The sequence below is a fragment of the Pongo pygmaeus genome, chromosome 4 (genome assembly GCF_028885625.2).
Source record: "Pongo pygmaeus isolate AG05252 chromosome 4, NHGRI_mPonPyg2-v2.0_pri, whole genome shotgun sequence".
NCBI lineage: Eukaryota > Metazoa > Chordata > Mammalia > Primates > Hominidae > Pongo > Pongo pygmaeus.
Genome location: NC_072377.2, coordinates 177,838,376 through 177,863,663, shown reverse-complemented (window position 1 = coordinate 177,863,663; position 25,288 = coordinate 177,838,376). Strand labels below are relative to the sequence as shown.

Here is a 25,288-nt window from a genome sequence, read left to right as displayed (position 1 = left end):
AAGGCTCTGCCTGCCTGGTGCATTCCCTCATCGGTGTACCACGTGCTGGAAGGGCCTGGCTCCCTGCCCCAGCACCAAACCAGCTCTGCTCCTCACTAAGGCCTTGAGTTGAACATCGTGGGGAGGACCTCCTCGCACCCCACGCAAGGCTGGATCAGAACTTCCCCAGAGTTCCCTGGATATTCTTGCTGGGAAAACTCTCCATCCTCCAACTGTCCATCTTCCTTGTTTACGTGTAAGACCCATGACAGTGGAGACCATGTCTGTGGAGTCAGCCAGATACCCCAGCCTCAGCACAGGGCGCAGCACACAGTAAACAGGCAACAGACACCTCTTACATGACTGAGTGAGCAAATGGGTCAACAAGGTCCTGGTTAGGCCCGAGACCATCTCAGCAGAAGGGCTGTGGGTGGAGCCCCCAGCAGAGAGGTATGGGGCGTGGAGCACCTCAGGGCCGTGTTCTCTAGGTCCAGATCAGGTATGGGAGACAGGTAGGCATGCTTCCTCTCCCACCCCCACTGCTCTCCTGGAAATCAGCGTCATTGTTCCCACCCGGCAGTGTGTCCTGGTGTTCTGGGAAATGCCACTCCAGGGAGGTGGTAGGTGGTGCAGTGACCTGTGACATCCCAACCCACACCCACCACTGTCTGTTGGGGGAACACAGCCCAGGCAGGTCTCTGAAGGAGAGCTGAGTCCATTTCAGGAGCCCCAGAGCCCTGGTAGCTAAACACCTACGTGAGTCCCAAGTGGCCCCTCAGTACAGCAAGGCCTCACTTAAGTTTGTCGGTAGGTTCTTGGAAACCATGACTTTGAGGGAAACAGCATAAGACGAAAAACAATTTCCCCACAGGCTAATGGATATAAACAAGAGTTAAGTTCCTAAGGCATATTTCTGGTCACAAAAACACCAAGCTTCCAAATAAAGATCAAAACACTTCTACTATTAGACATTAAAATACATGTGAGCTGTACATACACTTAAGAAAGATTTGTCAAAACAAGTAAGATCACTGTTTACTCACTTATTCCAGTTCCAAGTCACAGGTGGCCAGAACCCCTCCCAGCTGCTCAGGGAACAAGGCGGGAACCAGCCCTGGCCAGCACGCCCTCCCATCGCAGGGCACACACGCCCACACACTCACACTCACCCACACTGGGACCATGCGGACATGCTGATGAACCTGACAGGCACAGGTTTGGGATGTGGGTAGGTGGGTGGGGGTGCCTGCAGAAGAGCTGCGCAGACGTGGGTAGAACGTGCAAACCCAACACAGACAGTGGCCCCAGCCAGGAAATACTTTTTTTCTCATCAATGTTTTATAACAAAACATTATTCAAGGGTCTGCTGTAGTTTCTTTTTTTGTTTTTTGAGACAGTCTCGCTTTGTTGTCCAGGCTGAAGTGGAAGTGGCATGATCACAGCTCACTGCAGCCTCAACCTCCCGGGCTCAAGCGATCCTCCTGCCTCAGCCTCCTGAGTACCTGAGACCGCAGGTGCAGGCCACCATGCCCAGCTAATTTTTTTTTTTTGTAGAGATGGAGTCTCACTATGTTGCCCAGGCTGGTCTCGAACTCCTGGACTCAGGTGATCCTCCTGTCTTGGTCTCCCAAAGTGCTGGGATTACAGGCGTGAGCCACCGTGCCCTGCCTGCTATAGTTTAATCTCTAAAATGGGGGTAGAGCAACCCTGATTCACCATCCTGTGAAACTCCCACTTCAAAGGAGATGAGCAGATACACTACTGTCAATTATGCACATGGGTATCTTTTTTGGATGTTTCTGAAATTGCTTTTGTAGTAAATCCCATGTGGAATAATAGCAACAAACCATTTTACTGAACTCTCCAGGCATTCCACTATCCCAAGTGAGATAAATGAACTGATTATGGAATTTTCACCAGGACCCTTGGAGGTGGGCACTGCTCTCTCCAGCTCACAGCTGAGGAAGCTGAAGGAAGCCCAGAAAGCTGATGCAATCGCCCCAACTGAGCAAACAGCAGGGCCAGAGCACATTCCCAGAACTGTAAGGTCCAAGGCTCCTGCTTCTGTTTCCCACTCTCCTGATAACGCAGCTCCTTGGAGAGGCTGCTTAGAACACCAAGGCCTGGACCCCGATTCCCACATCCCATCCTCCGGGGCGGGGAGTAGGGGGGAGACGGGAATCTGCATTTTAACCAGCACATTGCCCCCAGCCCCAGTTGCGCAGACTGACTCTAAGCCTCGAGTTTCTCATCTGTGAAATGGGCCACTCCTTCCCTACAGGGCTGCTGTGGGGATAGAGGCAGGGAAATGCTAAGTAGTCATCTGGAAAACAGCTGAGAGGTACCTGGCAGAAGGCTCCACTGAGGAAGATGCCTCTGGGCGGCCTGACCAGCTCCTCCACCTCCACCCCCACCACGGGAGCCCTTGCGGGTATGCAGGGATTTCCAAAAGCCAGCACCCAGCACGATGGGGGCCGCAATGGGGGCTGCGGCCGGGACTCCTGTGGCTGCTTCTACTGGAGGCAGGAGCAGACCCAGGAGCCGCTCACCAGTCACTGGGGCTGCTGGGGCCAGGGACATCATACCACATGGCATCCTGTGCAATACCTTTCCAGGCAACAACAGCACGTGGCAAACCACCTTGTGGGCCTGCAGCAAAGGCATGAACACACGGTTTCACACATTTGCACACTCACACCTACACGTACACACAGGCGCTTCTTGGACAAACAGGGTGACTTTCCCCAGAGGTCCTCTCCCTTGGCCAAACCCACATGCCCTCTCTCCTCTGGGCTATTACTGCCAGGGAGCTTAGGTGAGGTGAAGATTCCAAAAGGACAGCTGTAACACCGTCACCCATGGGACCAGAGTCCTGTGTGGGAACCTGTGTCAAGGTCCACACATAGAAATGCCTGTGCAAACCAAACAGTCATCACAGCCACCATATGTGCTGAGCACGTCACATGGCTGAGTGCCATGCTGAGTGATGTACATGTTATCTCACTGAAACTCTACTGTCCCCCAGGAGGAAGGTACCATTACCATCCCCGCTGATGACACGGTAAGTTGTTGGCAAGTCAAGAGAGGCTTCAAGTAGGAGAGCTGCGGTTCAGACCCAAGAGGAAGACCCTGCTTATTTACTATTCAACACTTTTTTTTAAAAAGGGCTTTCAGTGTCCTTGGCCCCGGGGACCTGGTAAAGAACAAGGCTGAGCCGGTTTCTGCTCTCATGTCACTGTCGGCCTATGAGGGGCTCTGGAGATCAAGCTCTTAATCACTGGTCTCTACTATTTCCCAAAGGCCAGTGGCCCCTTTCAAAAGGGAGACCTCTCTGCCTGGGTCCCTGGCATCCACTGTCAGCACGAAGCCCACTAAGAAGACTGTATGAGGAAGTGTCTGAGTTAGAGCCAGGAGACCTCTTTGACTTAGCATCAGCCAGCAGAAACCAGCTCCTGGAGGCTAACAAGCCGACAAAGGACACCTGGGCAGACCCTGCCTGCGTTTTGGAAAACGAAAAGCTGCCTCTGGTACTCACTCTTTTCAGCTCTATCCATTCCCAAGACCATCAGGGGGTGGCCTTGATGGTGTCTTTAAGCACAGGGCTCAAAGTGGGGGTACAAAAAATGCCACACTGACACTCCCTCCCAATCAAATCATGGCAATGCCCCTGGCAATGCACCTGATGCTTTGGCGGTCTCCTTTTGGCTGGTTCACCCATTGACAGGCGGAGGCCTGATCACAGAGTTCCTGCCTGGGATTTCCAGACACAGGCCTATCTCTCCAGGAACCTTTAGAAAGACATCTCTCAAAGAAGATCTCGGGCAAATCTCCTACTTGGGATGGACTCATATGAGCTGCTGACACGAGTGGGGTGCTTACCATGGTGCTTACTAACAACCCATTACTCTTGTTTTGCAAATGAGAAAGTAGCACAGACAAGTCAGTGACTGGCCCAAGGAGCTGGTAAGTGGAGCCCTTTTACCCAGGGGCATCCAGACTCTAAAAGCCACCTCCTCACTAGGTGGAATTAAGTCAGTCACACTGGAAGACTGTCCTCATGTCTCAGAGGGGTCCTCGGGCACCCCTGAGGTGACCACACCCCCCCCCCCCGTCTAGGCCCTGCAACCTGATCCTGGCTCTCACATCTCCCGCTTTAAGGTCCCAGAGGTCTGCCCAGCAACAGCCCTGGGCTGCCATGTGGCCACTGAGGTCCATTTTTCCAGATGCATTGGAAATCCAATTTTTTTATTTTTTATTGAAACGGAGTCTTGCTCTGTCACCCAGGCTGGAATGCAGTGGCGCAATCTCAGCTCACTGCAACCTCCGCCTCCGGGGTTGAAGCGATTCTCCTGTCTCAGCCTCCTGAGTAACTGGGACTACTGGTGCACGCCACCACGCCCGGCTAATTTTTGTATTTTTAGTAGAAACGGGATCTCACCATATTGGTCAGGCTGGTCTTGAACTCCTGACCTCAGGTGATCCGCCCGCCTCGGCCTCCCGAAGTGCTGGCTTTACAGATGTGAGCCACTGTGCCTGAATTTTTCATTTTTTTTTTTTGAGACGGAGTCTCGCTCTGTTGCCCAGGCTGGAGTGCAGTTGTGCAATCTCAGCTCACTGCAAGCTCCATCTCCCGGGTTCAAGGGATTCTCCTGCCTAAGCCTCCTGAGTAGCTGGGATTACATACACATGCCATCACGCCGCCCAGCTAATTTTTTGTATTTTTAGTAGAGATGGAGTTTCACCATGTTGGCCAAGCTGGTCTCGAACTCCTGGCCTCAAGTGATCCGCTCACCTCAGCCTCCCAAAGTGCTGGGATTACAAGCGTGAGCCACCGTGCCCGGCTGGAAATCCACATTTTTATATGAAATATTTTCATTCAAAAATGCTGACATAAAATTCAATTTGTTAAAAATGTGATGGCCAAATAATCACATTTGTGGGCAAAACTCAACCTCTGATGCCACCAGTTTGCAACCTCCGCTTTAGAAGACCAAATGTGTCAGGAAGTTTCATAAATGCAGGAAGAAAAGAGGGGCTCGACACTGAAATAAGACCTAGGGCTATATGAGGCTCTTGTTAACTCTACACAGCAGCTGCTTGGGGCCAGGGTTATATCCCCATTTGTAGATCAGAAAACAGACTCAGAGAGGTGAAGTGAGCTGCCCAAGGACACACAGCGAGTAGGTGGGAGCACTAGGATCAGCACCCAGGTCCACCAGACTCCAAAGCCCTAGGCCTCTCCACACTACACTGTGCCCACCTCCCTCTGCTCCCCCCAGCCCTCAGCCCAGCTGTCCCAGGTCTGCCTGGCAGCATGGAACAGTGCCTCTAGAACAGCCAAATCCCAGGTGGCTGACTTGTCATGCTCCAGTGAGTATGGGGCAGGCGGAGGCCCAAGCAGGATGACGTGCCTGTGTGGCTCCACTGTGAGGGGCCTGGCCCAGGGTGGGGTGGGGTGGGGTGGGGTGGGGTGGGGCAGGGAGGGGGCGGGTAGGCGAACCTTCTCATGCCCTTCTTTGACTCAGGGTTAACTCAGCTCTGACCAATCACCTGGCTTCAAGTGTGACCCAGTTTTGCAGCTTGGCCAACGGAAGCCGAACTGGGGAAAGTCAGGCAGGCCCGAAAGGTGGAACCAGCTCCTGCCACCTAGCTTGCTGGGTACATCAGGGCGACACTGAACCCATCCCGGGACCCCTCCAGCTTCCGTGTTTACTAATTCGAATCAGCACACGACGTTGACACACACCCAACACTAGATCAGATCACTCCACCTCGGTTCTCTCACCTGTAAAATGACGCAAATAAAAGCCCCAACCTGATGGGTAAGAACAGAAGATGATATTTATAGTTTGTAGCACTGCTCCTGATACCCCAGAGATGCTCAGTGAATGTTTTTACTTCTACTATCACCACCTACCCACCCCTGTTCCCCTGCAAATGTCTAGCACTGGCAGCTTCCTTCCTCCCTGCCTTCCAGAAACAAGTTGAGTGCAGACAGCGTGGGTGAGGTCTTGTGCTATGCACCAGGACAGAGAGGAGACCCACAGCTGCTGTCATTGGGGGTATGTGAGGACCTAACATTCACCAAGACACATATGACTCCTGCCATCAACTGGAAAATGTATGGCATTCAAATTCAGAAGAGCTGCATTCCTGCAGGTGTGACCCCCAACTCTCAACCCCCCAAAGCCTCAGCTTCCTCATCTGCAGAGAAAACAATGATCCCTAGAGCACATACATCTTCAAGGGCTTTCTGAAGTCTTAGTCCCATCACTCGCTTTTGTGATGGTCATTACTAGGTTAACAAAGATTTGTGGTACCCGGTTCCAGAGTTACACTGGGAACATAATGGAGGAACCCTTATTCAGGGTCTCCCCAGCTTGCCTGACCCTAAGAATCACTGAAGACACTGGTGAAAATGCAGATTCCCAGGCCACCTGAATCTGACTCTCCCAGATCCGCACAGGGCCCCAGGTGATTAGGGAAACTGGCCAGTTTGCTGGAGAGAGCACAGTTGCTCAACTCAAAAACAGGCAACTAAGATTTCCAGGGTTAGGTGATCTAACTGAAAGCATTACTTTCTGGGGGTCAGAAAGTACAGCTAGGGCTTGGGTTTGTTGCTTTGCCAGAGGTATGACCCTCAGCCAGGTCTTCAACTTCTCTGGGTCTCCATTTCCTCAAAATGGGAATAATTACAATGAGTCCTAATGCCCAGGCAGGAGTGAAGGTGGAATGTCAGGTGTCTTCTCCCGGCTGCCTTACTCCTGTTCTGGGGACTAACATGGCTTCAAGCAAGGGGAGCTGGCACGTGGTGGCCTCCCATCAGGACAGGTAGTGGGCCACCCACCCCTCCTTCAGGCAGGGCCTCAGTAATGTCTGACTTCCCAATTCCTCAGGACTCAGTCAAAATAAATTATTTCAGATGCACTTAGGAGAAAACTAGAAACATTTTCCAAACACAAAGGGATATAGCAATGAAGTCCTCCATTCTTGCGGAGGTGAACCCCTCTGCCACATTGCAGGAGGGTCTCAGCTGGACCCTTCCTCCCTGTCTCTCTACTTCCTTCATTCAATCAACATTTACTGACCACCCACAGCGTGCAGACCCTGGCTCAGCACCAGGATCCAGTGATGAACACACAGACATGGCCCCTGCTCTCGAGGACTTAGACTCCATCAAGGAAGACAGACACAAGATGACAAACTGCACAAACAAATCACTGCAACTGTGCTAATTGTGCCAAGTGATCTGAAGGACCTGTCTAGGTGTCATAAAAAGGTGCGGCCAGAAAAGGGGTGGCAGGTGACCCAAGTTAGGTTGAAGAGGCAGTCTGGGAAGATCTTTTTTGAGGAAGAGTACTAGTTAGCCAAGCTAATCCAGTGAGCTCCTTCTCTATAAACTCTCTATCACCCCATCTACTTTGCCTTCATTCTCAGCACTCATCACAATGGAAAATAACCACTTGTGCAATGATTTGTTCCCTGCTGTTCTGCCCATCTTCCCCAATAGCCTGGAATCATCATGAAGGTGGAAACAGTGTCTGTCTTGTTTTCCCCAGAATCCCTCCAATAAATTTTTGATGGAGGGAAAAAAGGAATGAACCCCACTTCCCTGGTGGTTAAATGACATCAGACCTCACCATGAAAAAAGTTATTCCCTGTTCAGCTCTCTTTTGAGTATGCTCAGAATATCAACGAGAAAGTCTCAGGGTGGTACTACTATGTCTTCATCATCTCCTCTCTCTAGCACTTGCTAATATCTCTTTTTTAACAGACCCAGCAACTTCACCAGGCACCAGATGCTAGTGAGAACCAAACACATTGCAATTATTTGTATCAATTTACAGCGGGAGCTATTGCTTTTCCATTTTCAAAGATGTTATAAGGTCACCTTTCATCAATAAAAGTGTTAAGTTCAAAAACTGATTAATTCAAAGAAAAAATATTAAGTAAATAACACATGTGGCTGGGCACGGTGGCGCATGCCCGTAATCCCAGCACTTTGGGAGGCCAAGGCGGGTGGACCACGAGGTCGAGAGATCGAGACCATCCTGCTCAACATGGCGAAACCCCGTCTCTACTAAAAATACAAAAATTAGCTGGGTGTGGTGGCGCGCACCTGCAGTCCCAGCTAACTTGGGAGGCTGAGGCAGAAGAATCACTTGAACCCGGGAGGCAGAGGTTGCAGTGAGCGGAGATCATGCCACTGCACTCCAGCCTGGCGACAGAGCAAGACTCCCTCTCAACAACAACAACAACAAATATATATATATATCACATGCTGTTTAGGAATCTGCCAAAAATTATGATGATAGTAGCAGAATAGTGGAAGGGTAAAAACCACTGATTTCAGTTGCCATGGTACAGACATGCTAATTAACGTGCTCATGAAAGCCCTTTCTTCCCTCTTCCTCTGGGCACACTGCTAGCCTGCATTTGCTGACCCCTCCTGCAGTTAGGTGTGACCAGGTCTCTGAGTTCTGGACAAAGGAGTGTGAGCAGAAGTGATGGCCCCACATCTTGACCTGCCACCAAATTGTCTCCATCCTCCTTTCTCTCCCCACCACTGCCAGGCCAAGGAGAGGATCCAGCACACCCCAGAGGAGGACAGAGCCAGAAGACGGAAGGAGTCAAGGCCTCTGAGTACCCAGGGGGAGTGGAGCACCCCATCTTCTGCTGGGACTTCATGAGCAGTCATCAAGTCCCAGCATAAGTTACACTGAGCAAAAAACAAACGTGTGTTGCATTACAACACTGAGATCTGCAGGTTGTTTATAGGAATTAGCTGACTTAGGCTAACAGAAAGGAGGCATCTCTGGTCCAATTTCCTGCCCATCCATAAATCTTCTCTGACAGCCTGGATATCCTGGTGCTTTTTTCTGTAACGAATAGATATCAAGCACCTAACAGATGCCAGGCACAGTTCTAAGGGCTTTACAGAGGCAAACTTATTTAGTCCTCACGGCAGTCAAGAGTCACATCCTGAATCCACAGCAATGAGCTCCAGACAGGCCCACCACTGTCTACTGTAAGGGGCCTAAAAGACTCTGGGTCAAGTTTCATGCTCACCTCTTAAAACACTTCCCTGTGCCAGGAGAAACCTTCCTAGTCCTTTGAAGGTTACTCTTATGACATGGTTCCTATAGCCCTTCTTATTGGCTCTTCTTACAAAGGGCACAGGGCATAATCCAAAGACTGTGGAGTGGGGACCCAGATCGGCTACAATCCTAGCTCTGCTGTCTCCCAACTCAGAGCCAAGACAGTTTCTCCTACCATGCAGGTGTGTAATGATGGTGAAATGAGATCATGACTATAAACCACCTGACATCAGCCTGGCACAAGGGGCAGGCCAGGGAGGACAATGGGTTCTTACAAGCTCCTTCTCCTGCCCCATCTTACGCTGCTGGGCTCAGAAGTGAGTCAAAGTGCCCAGTGCTGGGCGTCCTGCACAGACAGCGCAGAAAGAGGCACTGTTAAGTCACGTAGCATCACACAAGGGATTTTAGATGCTGGGAGTCAGTTCACTTCCCTCCAGGAGGGTCACTTTACAGGAAAGACGGGTGCAGGGGATTGGGGGAGGGGGAGAAAGACCACCAACCCAAATGAGGACTTAACCAGGTACTGAAGGCCGACATCACCAGAGACGTCAAATGGATGCCATGGACCCCGATGGGATGTGCTGAGAAGGGCGCTTCGCCTCTGGGGATGCTTCCCCAAAACCATAACCCTGTCCACTTAGAAAGAAACATCAGACAAACCCAGGCTTAGGACATTCTACAGGATGCCTGGCCTGTCTTCCTCAAGGCTGCCGAGGTCATAGAAAACAGGGACCGACCGAGAAACTGCCCCCACCCAGAGGAGCCTGGGGACACACGGCTCTGGATGCAAATGTGGGACCTTGGATGGGATCCTGGGGTGCCACGAGGACATCAGTGGAAAACGGGCAAAATCCAAATAAAGCCCAGAGTTTAGAGACTATTCATGAGCAAAGGTCAGCTTCTTAGTGGTGAGAATGTGGTATTGGAAGGTGGGGACCCTCGCGGAATGGATGTAGGGTGTCTGTACTAGCTTTGCAGCTTTTCTGTAAATCTCAGCTATTCCAAAATAAAAAGTGTATTTAGTTAAAAGAGAGAGAGAAGCAAAATACCAGAATTAAAACATGAATTTTAAATCATGAGTTGCAGGGCAGGGGTTGTCTGTTTGGCTCAGCACCATGTCCCCAGTTTCTAGAATGATACCTGGCACACAGGCCCTCAATCAACGTGTTCAACCAACAGATGACTCTATGGCCCAGCTGCTCCTGGTCTGTGGACAGGGGCCCTGGGGACTGGCCAGAGCATCCTCCGGCAAGAGGACGAGCCCTGCCCACTGCCCACAGGAAGTGCTGCACGCCCTCCTGGCTCCCCCGGCAGGGGCTCAGCATAATCTCTCGCCCACAGATGCAAGGGGTGGTAGGAAATGGTCACCAGGCCCGGCCTCCTCTCCAGCAACCAGGGCCCCCCAAGGCTTCCACTTCTACAGTGTGTTGCCTCCAAGGCAACAGACTATAAACACAACTGAGTAGATGGGGGGTATCCATGGAGGGGTTGCAAAAAAATCAAGGCAACAACACTCCCCTCCTGGGGCATGATACTGGCTAAGAAAGGCAGCTTTGGCACGGAGACAGGCACTTGGGTCTTGGCTGCATCACCCGCTGTTTGTGTGACCTCGGCCAAGTCCTCTTCCCCCCTGTATACCCCTGCGTCCTCCTCAAGAAGATGGGAATGGGAAATGGCTCCTACCTGACTTGAGGATGGACTGAGGGAATCCAAGAAAAGCCTTTAGTCTAGCACTCGATAAGCAGTGACTATTGTGGGCACTACTGTTGTCACAGCATAGCCCTGGGAAGTCACCTGAAAGACACCCTGGGGACGAAGGTATTGAAGGATCTGCAAAAAGGGGTGTGTCACTCCAAAGGGACCTGGGCCAGCCCTAGGACCACCAAAGAGGACAGTAGGTCCAATGGCAGGGGCCGGTGGTGCCATTCCCACACCATCAGAGGAAGGGAGCCCCAGCTGACACCTGAAGGAGTCAAGGTCCTAGGGCCAGTCCAGGCCCCGGGTGGGAGGGGGCTTAGCGTGGGATGGGGCCCCGAGGCTGCCTGTGCCCAAAGCAATTGACTTGTGGGTCCCTCACTCCTCTCCCTCCAGCCTCAAGTCCATGCCCACCAGGCCACCTCCCACAAGCCCAAGGTCCTGCCCACCCCGAGCTTGTCCTGGTCACACTGCCATGTGTGACACACGCGGCGGCACCCTGCCTGCCACAGGCCATTGTCAGCCCTCAGAAAGATTTGTTTGGTGTTTAACAGAAATAAAATTGAGATCAGTGGCCAACCATTTTCACGCAATTTATCACATTTTCATCGTCTCTTGAAAAATCAGAGCATCTGTAGGCAGTAAGCAACAGAGCTGCATGTCAGCTGTCCCTTCCCCATAGGGCCTCGTGCTCCAGGTAGCCACGGCCCACATCTTGCCCAATCACCTACTGAGGTACTTGCTGATAGGTAGGGGCGCCTGAGTGTGTGACCCTCTGGCCACTTTCTCCCTTACCACAGACTGGTGTTTGACATCTATGGCCGTGTGGGTACCACAAAGGGAGAGGGGTCTAACTCTGGGTCTGACCATCTCAGGTGTTCCCATGTGATTGCATCTGTGCCCTGCAAACCCCGGAGGCCCTGGTTTTACCACGTCCACCTACCAGAAGACCCACCACTGACATCTATCACGGCTCGGCGAGGTGCACAGGACTATGCCGCCAGGAAAGGCAGAGAAGAGGGAAATGTCCTCCCGCCTCCAAGTACACTTGTCTCACATTCCACATGAGCTCATCTCACCCTCACAAAATCTCCGCAAAGAAAGTATGAGCACCCCAATTTGCAGATGAGGAAAACTGAGGCTTGCAGAGGCAAAGTGTCTTGTCCTGGGCCCCACAGCTGGTAAACACTGAGGAAGGGATTTCAATCCAGAGAGTTCTGCCGAACGAGTGCAATGTGAGGGTCAGTTCCAAGGGCACTTGACAGCGTTCCCCAGGGGACCTGTGGTCAGTCCCCAGAGGGGTTTGCAAGGTAGAAGACCATTCAGAAAGGGTGGCCAGGGTTGGACCGCTACATACCACTTTCCCCTGAAGACTTGGAGACTCTTTCTGCACACCATGAACATACTCTCGGACCCAGCAAGACATCAAAACACGCCAAATATCACCAGGGTTTCCCAAAGTTCTCAAAGGATACTTTGGGTAATTCTATATGTTGGTGACTCCTGGTGTGAAAGTGGGAGGGGGAGAAGATCTAGTGAAGAATAAAAAAAATCAACAAGAAAAATCAGCAAAGCAGGATAGCACCGTGTGAGATGCCAGGCTCCGGGACCCCAGCCCCGTACCTCACCAGCTGTGTCCTGGGCCATTCCCATTCCAGCTCTGTACCTTGGCTTACCATTTTAAAATTGAATTAATAAAGAAAACATTAACAGAGTGCAAAAGCAACTACAGAATGGAAGAAAACATTTGCAAACCATACACCTGATAAGGGGCTAACATCCAGAATATATAAGCAACTCCTTAAACTCAGTGGCAAAAATAAACTCCTATTTTATTTTATTTAATTTTTGAGACGGAGTTTCACTCTGTCACCCAGGCTGGAGTGCAGTGGCGCAATCTCGGCTCAAGGCAACCTCCGCCTCCCGGAGGTTCAAGCAATTCTCCTGCCTCAGCCTCCCACCTAGCTGGGACTACAGGCGCATGCCACCACGCCCAGCTAATTTGTGTATTTTTAATAGAGATGGGGTTTCTCCATGTTGGCCAGGTTGTTCTTGAACTCCTGACCTCAGGTGATCCACCCACCTTGGCCTCCCGAAGTGCTGGGATTACAGGCATGAGTCACCATGCCTGGCCAAAAACCCTCCAATTTTAAAAAGCACAAAAAATGTGAATGGATATTTCTCCAAACAAGACATACAAATGGCTAAGATCTTGAAAAGATGCTCAAAATCTCTACTCATCAGGGAAATGCAAATAAAAATCACAATGAAATAGCACCTCGTACCTGTTAGGATGGCTATTACCAGAAAAACAGAAGACACGTTGGCAAGATGTGGGGAGAGGGAACCCTTGTACACCACTGGTGGGAAGGAAAGATAGTGCAGCCACTATGGAAAACAGGAGGAAGATTTCTCAACAAATTAAAAATAGAGCTACCATAGGATCCAGCAGTCCCACTTTGGGGTATTTATCCAAAAGAATTGAAATCAGGATCTCAGAGACATCTGCGCTCCCATGCTCACTGCAGCATTATTCATAACTGCCAAGATGTGGAAACAACCTAAATGTCTATTAATGGGTAAATATTGGTATATATACACCTTGAAATATTACTCAGCCTTAAAAAAGGAAATTCTGTCATTTGTGACACCATTGATGAACCTGGTGGACATTATGTTGTGTGAAATAAGGCAGACACAGAATGAATACTGCATGATTCCACTTACATGAAGTATCTAAAATAGGCAAATATGGCGAAACCCCATCTCCACTAAAATACAAAATTAGCTGGGCTTGACGGTGCATGCCTGTAATCCCAGCTACTTGGGAGGCTGAGGCAGAATTGCTTCAACCTGGGAAGTGGAGGTTGCAGTGAGCCGAGATTGCGCCATTGCACTCCAGCCTGAGCAACAAGAATGAATCTCCGTCTCAAAAAAGAGGGTGCTCTGATGTTAGGTATTCTTACCACACAAAAAATAACCAAATTAATGGTATGACTATAAAGTGACAGCATGAGATGTGAGGGGTGATAGAGATGGAGCTGTCCTGTATCTGGATGGTGGTGATTACATGATAAACAAGTCTTAAATTTCATAGAAGAGTGCACAAACACACACTAATTTTATCATACACTAACTTTAAAAATAAAACAAAGAAAATAAATCATGAATCACTGTATCTGTCTGTAAGGCCAGTGTGATTTTATAAGTCCAATGACATGCCTAGCCCAGTGCTCAAGACATTACAAGCTGAAGGGCCGTGAGGTATTGCTAATAAGATGAGCATTACTTCTTCTCCTTCAAAGATATTCAAGACCCAGACCAGAATCTGAGAAAGGAAAGCTAAAGTATGGAGGGGCTATCACAACACCAGTCCCCAGTACATCAGGGACATCCGGGTCCTCTGACTATACTAACTGTAATTACAGCCAGGCCTCTCATCTCGAATAGGGTTTCCACCTTTTGGAGAAACAGAATGGTTTGTCCATTTCAAGCGGATCTTCCTTCCTGTGTAGCTGTGCTGCCTGGCAGGTGCCAGGAGGAAGGCTAATTGTCAAGGGCATGAGGATTACGCTGTCAGATGCACCAGCTGTGACCCAGCATTTCTGAGGGTCGGTTTCTCTGGACATAAAACAGGAAGGATCATGCCCACTCAGAGGGAGAAGAGGTATCTGTAAAGGACCCCACATGTCCCCTGGCTCTTGGCTGTATGGAGAACCCTGAGTTCACCCTGCCTCTCCCGTGGGTCAAGATTTTTTTAAAACAAATACAGCCAGCGTTGGAGGTTTTTTCCCTGTCCTGTACTTTTCCCACATATACAATCGATGTAATTAAGTTAATAGACCTAAAAGTTAAAGCTGACAACAGACAATTAGGTTAACTGCCACTTCCTTAAAGGATCAATTAGGGCTGTGTTTCCCAAACTGTGTTTTGAGAAATGGTACTAGCTGCTCCATAAACAACAGGGTGTCTGAGACTATACATGTGGCAAATGCTGGGCTGAGCCAAATAACTCTGGTTCGCTCAGTGCCGGACTCTTCAGAGCCCTTAGTGAGGCAGCCAGTGCGGCACGGAGGGACACAGACTGGAGGACACTGAGTCAAATCAATCATACAGACCAGGGCTTTATACATTTTCATGAATACATGAATCACCTGGGGATCTTGTTAAAATACAGATTCAGATTCCAGGTGGGCATTGAGATTCTCCACTTCCAACAAGCTCCAAGGTGCTGCTGAAGCTGGCATCTGCGACTGCACTTTGAAGAGCAAGGTTATTAGTAGAAAGTTACGGCCCCTTACTGTCCACTTTACTGGTGGGGTAACAGATTTGCCGAAGGTCACGCAGGAGTGATGGGTGGGACCGGAACTCCACGCCCCAACCTCCCGAGGCAAGGCTCTCCACCGCCACCCAACCTGGCTCCCCTGGTGCTCTCAGCCCTGCTTGCTATTGGTTCTCCCAATTCAGAGCAATTCTCCGTCTTGGCTGTGCATTAGAATCATGAGAGACTTTAATGTACAGCCAGGGTTGAGGCTCACTGATTTAGATGTACCAGGTAAGCCTCACCCCAAATGCCCTCTTCACACCCTGCCTGTCTCTCCCACGCCTGATGAAAACTGGCTAGGAGTAACTCCAAATAAAATATGAAAGGATTACCAGATGGGGAATGTAACTTAACCAGGACATAGCTGGCTAAAGCCCTGTCTCCTGCTACTAGAGCACCATAGTCAGGAATCCAAACTGCCTTGGGAGGAGAGGACATTCCATCTCATTCCATGTCCCGGCGAGCAGGTAAACATGATGCTCTAAGCTGGAAAACCCCCACTGGTCAGCGTGGGAAAACTGAGCCCCTCGAGGGTGATGCCATTAGCTGGTGTGAGGGTCTTTAAAGACCATTTCAGAATCAGGTGTCAGGCTACATGAGGCTAGGGGGAAAAAAGTTGATGGCTTTAAGCTTCTTAATGAGCACTGTTGGGTGAGGATTAGTGAAGAGAAATCCAATGAATCCAATTAGAAGAGTTCTCAGTTCTCTCTGAATTTAGTGAATGGAAAAGAGAAAGCTTTAGAGATGAGCCTACAGGACACAGTGGAGCTCTGGTGCCAAATGGCAGTGTTCCAATCCCAGCTCCAGGAATGGGAACGACCGTGTTTCCGAACTCTGTGGCACCTCCACTGGCTCATCTGTAAAGTGGGGTAACAACAGTACCTCCCTTGTAGGACTGTGGAGAATTAAATGGGCTGATACAGTAAGATCCTTACAACAGTGCCTGGCACTAGCAAATGTTCAATAAACACGAAATACTGGCCTTTTCACATAATTTTCTCTCTGGTCTAATTTTTATTTTCTTTTTGCCCTGATTTTTAAGCCTATATGTGTATGTGTATATGTGTGTGTGTGTGTGTGTGTGTGTGTTTTGAGATAGGATCTTGCTCTGTTACCCAGTGTGGAATGCAATGGCACGAACATGGCTCACTGAAGCCTCCACCTTCTGGGCTCAAGTGATCCTTCCACCTCAGCCTCCCAAGAAGCTGGGACCACAGGCGCACACCACCACACCTGGCCATTTTTTTTTCCCCATAGAGATGGGGTCTTGCCACGTTGACCAGCTTGGTCTTGAACTCCTGCAATCCTCAAGCAATCCTCCCACTTTGGCCTCCCAAAGTGCTGGGATTACAGGTGTGAGCCACCACACCTGGCCCATATATATACACTTTTTTTTTTTTTTTTTTTTTTTTGAGACAGAGTCTCGCTCTGTTGGCCAGGCTGGACTACAGTGGCAAGATCTCAGTTCACTGCAACCTCCCTCTCCCGGGCTCAAGCAATTCTCCTGCCTCAGCCTCCCGAGTAGCTGGGATTACAGGCATGTACCACCACGCCCGGCTAATTTTTGTATTTTTATTAGAGACGGGGTTTCACCATGTTGGCCAGGCTGGTCTCAAACTCCTGACCTCAGGTAATCCGCCCACCTTGGCCCCCCAAAGTGCTGGGATTACAGGCATGAGCCACAGCGCCCATTTTATATTTTTTAAAACTTGCTATAAAGTATATGTTCTTGTCAACTTCCTTGGAATTATTTCTGGAAGAAACAGCAGGGTAGAAATACAGGCATTGATGTTAGCTACTCTCTGCTGAATGTTAACTCTGTGCTCAGAGGTCCCTGTGGTGGCTGGGGCTTAGCTTGGTGTAGGAACTGATGGGGCTACCAGGGTCCCATTCCCTATTGGGGCCTAAGGAATTATGACAGGGCCAGGCGCAGTGGCTCATGCCTGTGATCTTAGCACTTTGGGAGGCCAAGGAAGGAGGATTACTTGAGGCCAGGAGTTCAAGAACAACCTGGCCAACATAGCGAGACCCCATCTCTATATAATTTTTTTAAAAAAAGGAATTCACACTGGATCTTCAGAGCAATGAGACCCCATTTGAAGGCTGAAATCAGGACATGAAAATATCAGATCAACTTTGGAAAGCTCACTAGGGAGTCCTGAGGAGGTCTGGGGTATCCTGGAGGGGAAAGACCACTCGATAGGCCAGAGTGAAAAATGGTAGAGGCCAAACCAAGGCCCTGCAGCAGGGCCAGCCCCATCAGGGCCGCATGACCTGTGCAGGCACACAGGGTCACACACTCAGAGAGGTCCATGCTTGGCTGAATGCGCTGCTGCTGCCGTCCTGAAATTCTTAATACTTTTTCAACAAGGGACTCCACATTTTCATTTTGCACTGGGCCCCACAAATTATGGGCCTGATCCTGCATTGCAAGTTGCGTTGCACATTGATCCTGCAAGTGTGCACTGATCACACTTGCCTCTACATCTACTCCACCAGGTGAGGCAGCGAAGTTTACATCCCCTCCTTAAAATGAAGAAATGGAGGCTCCGAGAGGGGAAGTCAATGGTCCCAGAGCACATCTGGTCAGTGCCAGTGCAGCGGCACCCCCCAGGCCTTGGGGTTTCAACATGGGGGCTGTCACTGTGGGACAGCAGCCACCTGCACCTCCCGGAAGGCAGTGCTCAGGCACCACTGGGCCTGGGCACAGGGCTTCCGGATGCTGTTATCTTCCCTCCTCACCCACTCCGGGCTGGTGTGCAGAAGGCAGCAGGTGCTACTGGCCCCAGGCCAGCCGGAACTGGAAACAACACACCCGGATGTGGGTCACGAGGCCAGTTCCACAACTGCAACATCCAGCCATTAGTGAAACAATTTAACAAGAGCAAAGCAAACACAATAAATCACCGAAAGCTCAGCCTCCCTCCCCTGCGTTCTGCCTCCTTCCTTAACCCCCAAAACAATCTAGGAATGGCAGATTCAAGGGTGGAGAGGGGAGATTTCTCCACTAATGGCTGAAAATCTGCCCACTGAAGCTGGCATATCAAGTCACGTCATGTCTATGGCTTCCTTGACAGATTTCAAGAGGCATCTCCAAGGATTGAGTTTGGCTCAAGCACAGTTCTAGGTGCTGGAGATGCAACCTTGAAGAAGCCAGATAAAAACTTCTTGCCCTTCGGAGCTCATGTACTAATGGGAGGGAGAGAGAAGCAGCATGATAATTAAGTGAATTATATAATGTGTTAGGAGATGATGGGTGCTTAAATAAAATGACACAAATAAATATGGCAGCCAAAATAGATGGGGCGCTTACTCTGTGTCTAAATGCTTTCCGCACTGCCTCATTCCTCAACTGTTCTACTTCGGTGAGTACTCTCCTCATGCCCATTTCACAGACAGGAAAACACAGAACTCAGTTGCACCAGGCTGGCTCTACAGGCAGTAAGAAAATCAGAAGTATCTGTAGGGAAGGGCAAGAGTGTACTATTTTTCCTGCTTCTGATTTTAAGAAGAGGAACACGAGCAGGAAGGCTGGTTTTCCCTGGCCTTGAACTGGGGGAGGAGGTCTAATCATGGTATACCCCTCTCCACTCCCCACAATTCTTAAAAGAGCTGACAGGATGGTGGGCCCCTCCGAGCTCTCCCTTTTCTCCCAGATCTAAGGCTTTGGAGCTAACAGCCCCTAGTTCAAATCCCAGATCCACCAGCTCACGCACTGCATGGCCAGAGCAAACAGCTTCTATTCAGTGGAGCTCCCCTCTCCTTTGCTTTAAAATGAAGATTAAAACCCCCTCTCTCAGGTGACAAGGGAATCGATGTCTACACCCCAAAGTGTGTATACAGTGGTAGATGCTCCTTGCGTGCCAGTTCACGCACACCCCTACTCCTGGGACCCCATCAAGCCCTCCTCCCTTATCTTGGAATGCAAAGAGAGCCGGACCACATGCCACCCACCTCCTCACAGTGGGGTCTGTGGCAGAGGGCTGAGCATGGACTGGACACTTGATGAATGCTTGATGAATGCACACTGAAGAGGAGGAAGGCACATGGGGATGGTAGAACCCAGGTCCTGGAGCCTTGTAGTTCACAGAGCTTAAAGAGTGCAGGTTTGCTGGGCACACATGGCTCATCCTCCGAGGTGCAAATGTGAAGCACTGAATCCATTCTCACCATTCCGCGGTAAGCCCTGAGAGTATTTCCTAGTTAAGCTGGGCCCCCTGGCACCTGGGCGCTCAGGGATCTGAAGTATGCCAAGGGGACCCAGACTAGCCAGCTTCTCAGAGCTGAGCATTTCTCTCTTTAAATATCAATGCCTGATACAGGGCCCTTCCAAGGCCAAAGGCGAGAGCTGGCCTTACCCATTTTCCTTACTTCCCTTACCTGCCCCCACAAGCCACCAATTCAAGGAGCACAAGGTTGGGAGCCATGTGTGGCCTGAGACCTAAGTCTACCCTTCCCATTTAGCACCCATAAAGTCCAAAATAAGGCTCTCATCCCTGGAGCCTCATTTCCTGCTCAGTAGGAAATGGTGAGGTGCAGAGAGAAAGGATTAAAAGATCAAAAACAGCAATTTCCCCAGCAAGCTCAAAATCACCGAAACCTACTGAATCACACAGCGGCAGGGGGCGGGTAAGGGGGGTGGCAGGAACCTCTACGGTCAGGCTGGGTAAGGGGAGGCTTTGTGGAACCAGGAATTGATGTGCCGACCACAGCTCTTATGGCCCAGACTTAACTGATGCTATTAGGACTGGCCTTGAATTCCATCAGAGGGGCTCTCCTTGTTCAAAACTGCCTAGGTCTGCTAGCCTCAGGGCTGCCCGGCAGGGGCAAGAAGCCGGCAAACATTTGCTAGCTGGTATCAGGGACCCGGACAGGCTGAAAAACCACGTCAACCAATCAAGAGGTCCAAGGCCGGTGTCCTCTTTGGGCCTAAACCCCAATATATCCCATGCTATGGGGGTCATGGCAGGCTAAGGGCCTTTCTCTCTGGGTAGACTGTCACTTTACACTGCCTTCACATGTAAAAAGAGGGGAAGAAATACCTCCTATGGCACAGGCATCTGAATCACTATTTTGTGAATGTAGAAAACCCCTCCTGGAGAACACCCCCCATCCACTAATGCCCTATTTCTGAGCTCTAAATCGTGCCAGACTCTGTTAAGGGTGTTTCACGCACTCAGTCGTCACAAGCGGAGACCTTATTTTTAGCCCCAATTTGCAGGTGGTGAAACTGAGAGCGCTCAGAGACTTGCTGAGGTCAGTCAGCCGAGCAGCGACAGGGAGTTCTGAACCCAGAGCCTTTGCCCCTAACTTCTAGAATATACCGAGCTGTTCAGTAGAAAGGGCAGAGCCAGGATTCTAATCCAGCTCCTCCCTGCATTAAAGCCCTGCTCTTTTCCCAGCCAGACACCAAGTGTGGCTGCCTCAGGCCAGGACATCCCCTGGGGCTCCACACCTCAAGGGAACCTCTGGTGGAGATCTCCTCCCCCGCAGGCTTCCAGAATGCCCCATGCAACCTAGACCATGAGGCAGCTGGACCCCACAAAGGACCCATTGTGGTGACTGCAGAAAGCCAAGGCCAGACCCCGGTGGCCCTTCTGCAGAGTCCTGCCCAAGGCGCCTCCTCCCCTTCCCATGGTGCCCCCATACCCAGCGGACAGGGCTGGGGCTGAGGGAGGCAGGGGCGGGGGCAAGCCTCCTGATCTGCCCGGCCTGGGGGAGCCTCAGGTTATAGAAACCTAAAACCCTCCAGCTGCCCGCAGGCTGCACGGGGCCCCAGGACCCTCCGGACTCATTCCAGGTGCCCTGCCCCACCTGTCAGCTGGGCTGGAGTCCACCAAGGAGGCTCAGTAGAGGGAGGAGAGGGATGCTGGGGTGTAAGGGCTGTTCCCATCTGGGAGGAGGGAGGAAATGTTTCCTAGTGTGGGGGAGGGGAATGCAAGGTATCCGGGCAGGCTGCGGAGGGGGCTCGGCGGAGGGAAGGTGGGTGGATTTGTCTCCCGCTGCACGAGGGGGCCTCCGCGGCTCTGGCTGGCTTCGTGTGCGGCAGGGGGCTCGCCTGGGATCCCTAGGGGCCTGCGGAGGCATGCACAGGGCGGGGAGCCGCTTTTGCATGCAGGGCGGGAGGGGTCCGCGGCGTGCCGGGGCGCTCCCTCTGCCCGCTGAGGGAACTCCCGACTGGCCGGGGTCGCCACACTCACCTCCTGAAGTCAAAGGGCATCGTGCCGCCGCCGGGGGTGGGAGCGCTGCAGGCCAGGCGGGCCGCGGCGCCGCGTGGGTCCCAGCCCGCTGCCAACGCCTCCTCCGGCCGCCCCGCCCCCGCCGGCCGCCCCCCTGACACTAGCCACTCGCCACTCGCCACTCGCCTCCCGCTGCCGGGAAGTGACGCTCCGCGCAGCCCATTGGGCGCCGCCCGCCCGGCCGCCCCTTCCGCCACCCGGTTAAAGGGGCCCGCGGGCAGGCAGGGAAGGGGCGGAGAGTCGAGGCTGTCGGAAGGGAAGGGAGTCCCCCAAAGACTCCAGTACTCATTCCTTCAAGCCTCCCACTTAGATTTCCTTCTCCATCTCTTTGGATGACCTCGGACAAATTCTCTGCTTCTCCGAGCCCCGTTTTTTGCATTTGTAAACAGTTTCACAGAACTGTGATTGAGTGGTGGGGGGGGGCGGGTGATACAGACTTTGGCCGTGCACAGCGTCTAGCTCTGAGTGAGGGCCTAATACTGTGGGGGAAGGAAAGAGGTCGGGCATCCTAGGCTGTTAAGGTGGACCCACCTCTGCCCCTGCCGTGCCTCTCTGGGAAAGCCACTGGGCTTCTCAGAGCGCGCCCCCCCCGCCACGCCCCTTTTGCATATCTGCACAGAGGACGATGACACCTACTCGAGAGGGTTTTCCTGGGGATCAGCTGAGAAACAGGAGACTGGCTTAGCACAGTGCCAGGCACCTGAAACTATTGAGGCTGGCAGTGGCTGTCCCTGCTTCCATCTGCCCCTGTGGTTCACTCCAGTGGGCGTTCACAGAGCATCTGCTCTGAACCAGGTCCATCGAGAACATGCAGGGTTGTGGCAGAGGCAGATGGGGCCTGTACTGTGACTTGGCCAACGTGGACTGTGCCGATTGTCTCCTTCTTAGAGCCTCAGTTTCCTCCTCAGGAATACAGAACAGCTGCTTCCGTGACTGCTGGATTAGAGGAGATGGTAGTTGAGGTCACACAAGACCTGAGTAGGGGAAACTCACTCTGAACTTCCCTGAACTTCCCCCAGGTTCTGTCACTGGCCCTTTCTCCAAGGTTGTGGTGGCACAAGGCTTGAAAAAACCCAGGGGAGAATGGTGAGGGCTCGGGTTCAAAGAGCAGAGTCAATGGACAGTTTCCTCCTGTGTAAATAGAGGGGAACCGCAGTGCTGGTTCCTCCGGGAGGATTCAGAAGGGACAGCACCAGCACGGGGTCTGAGGTAGGGTGGCGTGGTGAACCAAACCCTTCCCCTAGAGCATATGCTGGGACCTGACCTCTGCCTTCCCTTTTCATTCACTCACTCACTCATTCATTCATTCATTCATTCAGTGTCAGTGGTCTGACACTGTTGGGGGAGAGAAGGAAATCTCAGCCTGAACTGGAAACCTAGGGGCAGCAGGGAGAGTTAAGGGGCCTTGAGCAGCCACTGCTTCCAAACAGTCATTCGTTGGCCCCATGTGGGAGAAACCATGCAATGATGGATCTTTGACCTCCCATCCTCCCTCCTCAAACTGGTCCACAGACCAGCCACATGGCCATCACAGGACAGACTCTTGTCCCTAGGCCAGACCTACTGAATCAAGTGTGCATTTGGGATGATCTCCAAGGTCAGCAAATGCCTGGCACAGAGTAAACGCAAAACAGGAAAACAGGATTGACTATCATTGCTCTTTTCGAGTGGGGATAGAGCTCCCAACTTTTGGCTGGGCATGTGGGTGCTCACAGTGAAAGTTGCATTTCCCAGCTTCCTTTGTAGCTAGATGTGGCATTGAGAAGTAAAGGGAAGTGTCTTGTGGGGCGTCTGGGATAGTTGGTATGTCTGCTTTACCCTCTGTGTCCCTTTCTCCATCTGGCTGCCGGGAATGTAGGTGTCACCATCCTGGACCATAAGGTGGAGGCCACCACAGAGCAGAGCAACAAGACAAAAAGAGCCTGAGTTCCTGCCGGGCCCAGTGGCTCACGCCTGTAATTGCAGCACTTTAGGAGGCCAAGGCGGGCGGATCACCTGAGGTCAGGAGTTCGAGACCAGCCTGATCAACATGTGGCGAAACCCCATCTCTACTAAAAATACAAAAATTAGCCGGGCGTGGTGCCACGTGCCTGTAATCCCATCTGCTCAGGAGGCTGAGGCAGGAGAATCGCTTGAACCTGGGAGGCAGAGGTTGCAGTGAGCCCAGATTGCACCACTGCACTCCAGCCTGTGCGACAGAGTGAGACTCTGTCTCAAAAAACAACAAAAAAAAAGAACCTGAGTCCCTGTCTCTAAGTGTCAAAATACCTGTCCTCAAACACGTGCCCAAGAGAAACAAACATCTGTCTTATTTAAGCTATTGTTATTCTGTATTTTCAGACACTTACACCTAAACCCAATGCTGATACACCTATGCAGCCTGGCTAGCTACTTGACTGCCCAAATGCTCATGGACTAGGCCAGTGCCCTGTTATATAATCGCATGGTACCTTGTAGGTTTCCTTGGGAGAAGTCGGCATGGCGTGTGATTAGGTTACTATTAATTCGCTAGTAACTACTACCCCATCTGAGTGAAAGTTCCCTGAGAGGGGCTTGTCGCGGGGTAGGGGGCTAGGGGAGGGATAGCATTAGGAGAAATACCTAATGTAGATGACGGGTTGATGGGTACACAAACGATGATGCCATACACAAATGGCAAGTGTATGCCTGTGTGACAAAACGGCATGTTCTGCACATGTATCCCAGAACTTAAAGTATAATAAAAAAAAAAAAAAGGAAAGTTCCCTGAGAGAAGGTGGTATCACCATCATATCCTAGCATCCAGCCAGACCCTGCACATGCTGGGGATGCACTAACTATGCGTTGAAGTCTGAATAGAGGCTTCCCAGGGAGGCAGGCCTTCCCACGGAGGCAGGCCTTACCAACAGAACAGCGGATGGGAGGGGAGGTATCAACATGGGCCTCTACTGCGGGACTGGTGAGGTCTGTGAGCAGACCAGGCTGTCAATCCCAGATGGTCCATCCACTCAGGAGCCAGAGGGAGATGGAGCTAAGAAAATCAGATTGTGTCTGCAGTATGGGGGAAGGCTCTGGGTCTCTTTGAGCAGGGGAACAACAATACAAGTTAAGTTTTCGGATTATCAATCTTGTGGAAGCCTGTGGTAGGTAGCCAGCCTCCAGTGACCCTGATCTTCTGGTATTCCCATGCCCTTCTAGAATCACCTCCCACAATGAATAGGGCTGACCTATCCTGTGTAATCAACAGGATATTGCAGAAATGACAGTTATGACTCCTGTGGCTATGTCACAAAAGACTGAGGCTCTGCTTAGCCACTCTTGAATCACTCATTCTGAGGGAAGCCAACTGCCTGTCCTAAAGAGGCTCAAGCATGATTATAAAGGGGCCTGGTCGGTGAGGAATGAGGCCTCCCACTAACAGCCATGTGAGCGGGCTCTCTTGGAAGTAGCGGCTCAGCCCTGGTCAGGTCTTCAAAGCTGCATCCCCAGCCCACAGCTTAACCACAGGCTCTTGAGAGACCCTGAGAAACACTCAGCTCAGCTGCTCCCGAATTCCTGATCCATAGAAACTATAAGATAATAAACGTTTGCTTTAAGCCATTAAGTTGTGGGTGATTAGTTACACAGCAGTAGATAAATAACAGAGACTCCATCCTCATTATTTTTTTTTCCTACCGGTAACTTCTCCCTGCCTTCCTCCGTCTCACCCCCCGCCAGCCTGGGGAAGTAGAAAACCACTTCGGTTTCAGATCACTCTCTGCTGGGTGACCTGGACCAGTTGCCTAACTAGCTGGGTGTCTAGGTATGAAATGAAGGATAATAATACCTTACCTGTGGCAGGTAGCCTCTGAAATTGCCCCAATTAACCCACCTCTTGGTATTCATACCCTTGTGTAATTTCCTCCCTTCAAGTGTAGGCTGGACTTATGGACTCATTTCTAATGCACAAAATATGGCAGAAGTGATGAGCATGT

General features: G+C 51.2%; 1 protein-coding gene across 1 annotated transcript in view; it reads right to left on the bottom strand.

The window, feature by feature from the left end:
• Nucleotides 1–21,479, bottom strand: part of ERGIC1 (endoplasmic reticulum-golgi intermediate compartment 1) — a 115,865-nt gene extending 94,386 nt beyond the window's left edge. Inside the window, exon 1 of the mRNA XM_054488048.1 lies at nucleotides 21,297–21,479. Within this exon, the coding sequence (XP_054344023.1) occupies nucleotides 21,297–21,316 (20 nt within the window). The 5' untranslated portion in view covers nucleotides 21,317–21,479. The remainder of the gene's footprint in view (nucleotides 1–21,296) is intronic.
• Between the last annotated feature and the right edge of the window lie 3,809 nt (nucleotides 21,480–25,288).